General features: G+C 35.1%; 1 protein-coding gene across 1 annotated transcript in view; it reads right to left on the bottom strand.

Annotated features, from left to right (window-relative positions):
- The window catches only part of DCUN1D1 (defective in cullin neddylation 1 domain containing 1), a 17,387-nt gene extending 13,868 nt beyond the window's left edge, over nt 1–3,519 (bottom strand). The window contains exons 1-2 of the mRNA XM_007935906.2: nt 3,309–3,519; nt 1,905–2,073 (exon numbers count right to left, since the gene is read on the bottom strand). Of these exons, the coding sequence (XP_007934097.2) occupies nt 1,905–2,073; nt 3,309–3,483 (344 nt within the window). The 5' untranslated portion in view covers nt 3,484–3,519. The remainder of the gene's footprint in view (nt 1–1,904; nt 2,074–3,308) is intronic.
- Between the last annotated feature and the right edge of the window lie 241 nt (nt 3,520–3,760).

Raw genomic sequence — 3,760 nt, forward strand, 5'->3', positions numbered from 1 at the left:
TGGTTTGTCAATTTTATTGATCTTTTCAAAAAACCAACTTCTGGTCTTGTTGATTTTTTCTATAGCCCTTCTATTTTCTGTTTCATTGATTTTTCTTTCTATATTCTTAATAACACCTTTCAGAACCTTAGTTTGTAAATCAAAATTCTCATTTCAAAGTTCATTACATTTTACATGAATTCAGTTTCAAATGCAAAGAGTGAAACATTGTTTTCTCTGAGTTCTAATGAAACCTGTTCTACCATAGAAAACTCCAGCAAGTTCAGGACTCAGATAGCTTTGGCTACAGAATGTAGTGTTTATTTAAGTCAGTACTTAAATAAAAGTAACTTACTGTATCTCAGCTGTAAAATCATTCTTCTTTACCATACTGTGATATTGGACTACAGAATACAAACTGTATCTTTTTTGCCAGCAAAGGCTGGAAGAGAAAAAGGAACTCATCTTGTTTGTCTTCTGCCGAGGGCAAGCGTTTCAGTGTGCTAGGAGGTCCTGCAGCATTCACCACTGTGAGAGTTTCTGCCATAGCACATGGCCGTGAGCCAGTTTCCTCCTTACCAGAGTGGCAGGCATCACAGGCATCATGTTCCTAGAGCAGCCACACCCTTTCCTTGGAGGCCTGAATCTCAGGTTTGTAGGAACCTCTTAAATGCTAAGTTCCTTCTTTATTCACTTCCCGCAGCCCCAGGGGTGGCAGCCGCTTCCAGGGTTGCTACTTCTGTTATACATTAGTTTTCTTTTCTCCTTTAGTAGTTAGCCAAGGAGTCCTGGGAGCAGAACAGTTAAGTGCTTGACTGACAGCTGAAAGGCTGGTAGTTCAAACCACCCAGCACCTCACAAGACAAAGACCTGGCCATCTCTCCTGTAAAGATTACAGCCCAGAAAATCCTTGGGCTTTCCATCACATGGGGTCACTATGAGTCAGAATCTACTCAGAGGTATCCAACAACAATAGCAATTAACCACCTTTCACTTGGTAAATAATTTTTTATATTAAAATTTCCCTTTTTAAGTGACTAGTGTAGTTTTCTGGTGGCTTAGTGCCTAAGGCATTTGACTGCTAACCAGAAGGCTAACGGTTCAAACCCACCAGCCACTCCTCAGAAGGAAGATGAGGCAATCTACTTCCATTAGTGATACTGCCTCGGAAACCCAAGGAGGGTGTTACTCACCCACAGGCTGAATAGTTTTGTAGCCTCATTTTAGACCACAGGTCATTAGTAAAACCTATTCACTATGACTTTTTCAATCTACTTATCCAAAGATATTTAGCTAATCAGCTGTCAAGGCATTGGGGGGGGGGGCGATTGATGACTAACTTCTAAAATAATCTTCCAGTTTTAAAATCCTAGGATTTTATAAATTCAGAGTTCATGGCCTCACATTAAGAAATAACTCAGAAACTTGTACATTTCACTTGGGAGCTTTGGTAGCATAGTGCCTAAGGCACTTGACTGCTAACCAGAAGGCTGGCGGTTCAAACCCACCAGCCACTCTTTGGAAGGAAGATGGGGCAATCTACTTCATAGTGATACTGCCTCAGAAACTCAAGGAGGGGTTGCTATGAGTCGGGTCCAACTCCACGGCACATAACAACAACAACATGTTAAATAATAAAGCACAGTAACTTTATTTTGATACTAATGAACCTCCTTTCAAAACAAATTATGAAAGTATAAAATGAACAGAATAGGCTATACTATATAAATAGCTGGCAAAGCCAGAACTGTGTAACATGGAAACTTGGCATGTTAGCCCATTTATACCAGTATTTGTGGGCCAGTAATTGCACATAACAACAAGAACAATTTTTTAATTTACATTTTGAAATTCATGACATAATTCAGTTCTACAGTAATTCTCATAGTAATGTACCTAATTTCCTGTGGATAATATGCACTCACCCTAGTTCTGTCATGCCGTCCATGAACTCCTGTTTGGAGAACTCACACTGCGTCGCTGCTCTGAACTTCCATGCAATGATCAACACACTAATGCTAGCTGGATCGAGTGCCAGGTCATCACAGAACTGCTGTATACCATCTATTCCAATTTTATTTTCATCTTGAGGATCTTTAAAAATAAGAATGCAGTATTAGTGTCATTAATTTATTCTGCTCCTTTCCTAAAACTGAAGCAATGTGTTATGTTCCATTAAAAAATGATCACATAATGCCAAAGACATGAAGTAGTATTACTCTGACAGGTATTTTCTCCATGTAGTATCTAAAGCCACTTTATACCCTAAACAATATTCTCAAAATGGTCAAAGTGAATATTAGCATTTAATAATATAAAAAGTCTCATAAAGTCTTAAAGTATAAAGTTCCACACTCTATACACTCAAATATCGCTATATAGAGATAATGGATTCTAACGGAAACATTCATATTTAGTTTAAGTGGGCATTCTAAGTAAACAGTATTACATACAGAAATTATTTTTTGTTTAAAAGAAAGTGTATTTTAGCAGGGTTCCCTTCTAGAGAGCCTAGACTATCCAACTCAATCCCAATCTCAAAGATACAAATACGTGTTGCTTAATTAGAAGGAAATACCCATCAGTATTTACTGATCAGTCAAGTGAAAATTAAAAACATCAAATACAAGGAGAAACAGGCACACGTGCATTGCTGCTGTGATTTGCTAACATTTCATATGACTCGATAACATCTTTCCAAAAGTCATCTGGCAAAAAGTCTCTCAGCAATAAAAAATATGCACAACCTTTGCTTTCTGAGCATGAATTATGTATACAATATAAATCCATTTTTGGAAAAGTTTGAAAGAAAACCATGTATGTATTTTTGCATTAACAAAAAAGAAAAACAAGGACGGACTCAACCTGGTTATTAAATACTGGTTAACCTAGGAGAATAAATGAGGGAAAGATGGAGAAGATATTAAACTTTTCTTTATTCATTATTTATTGTTTAACTTTTTAAAAAGTATTATTCCTTTTATAATTATTTTAAAAAAACTATTAAAATTGTTCAGTTTTTCTTAAAATCTAGTTTCAGCTGAGTTTTATATTTAAAAAAAAAAAAAAAAAAATCCTCCCACTTCCCAGTCTCAAATTGAATAATGAGAGAAAAAAAAGGGGGAGGGAGGGAATAAAGGATAAATTCTAGTGCAAAAGGAAAATAGTTTTTTCTCTCAGACTTCTTAAAATAATTCCAAGATCTACAGTGTTCTGTTGGACAAACAAAACCAATTTGCTTATATTCTATGAATTAATAGATTTCTTACAATAAGCATATAACACTGGAAATCCTAGTTCAGAATATTTAGTTATAAGCAAACACTCACCTTTGTATCTATTGTATAGTTGTTCTAACTTCTTCCTATCCAATGATCCTTTTACACTCTCTCGTATATAAAGTTCAGGATTTTGGAAAAAGTTGTCTGTTGCAACGTCTAACTTCCAGTCATTTTGAGACAGACAACTTACTGCTGTTTTTTCGCTAGATTGTGTGAAGATCATAAACTGACGAACTTTATCCTTCTGCGATGATTTCAACTTGTTCTATTGAAACCAGAAAATAAACTGAGACTGTACATAAAATTATGTAAGACTAAATATTTTTACATGGTTGAATGGTTGACTAATCAACCTTAATGATACTTTTTCTTCATCAATCATTCACATCTTTTTAGCTTACTTTTTTTTATCTACTATTAATTAGATAGAAATTTTTTTTAAAAAAATCTAAAACATAAAATTTGGTATAGTTTTGAAAAAGAAACCAGACAGATGTAAA

Source organism: Orycteropus afer, unplaced genomic scaffold, assembly GCF_000298275.1.
Source record: "Orycteropus afer afer isolate SDZICR_OR568_19922 unplaced genomic scaffold, OryAfe1.0 scaffold00032, whole genome shotgun sequence".
Classification (NCBI taxonomy): domain Eukaryota; kingdom Metazoa; phylum Chordata; class Mammalia; order Tubulidentata; family Orycteropodidae; genus Orycteropus; species Orycteropus afer.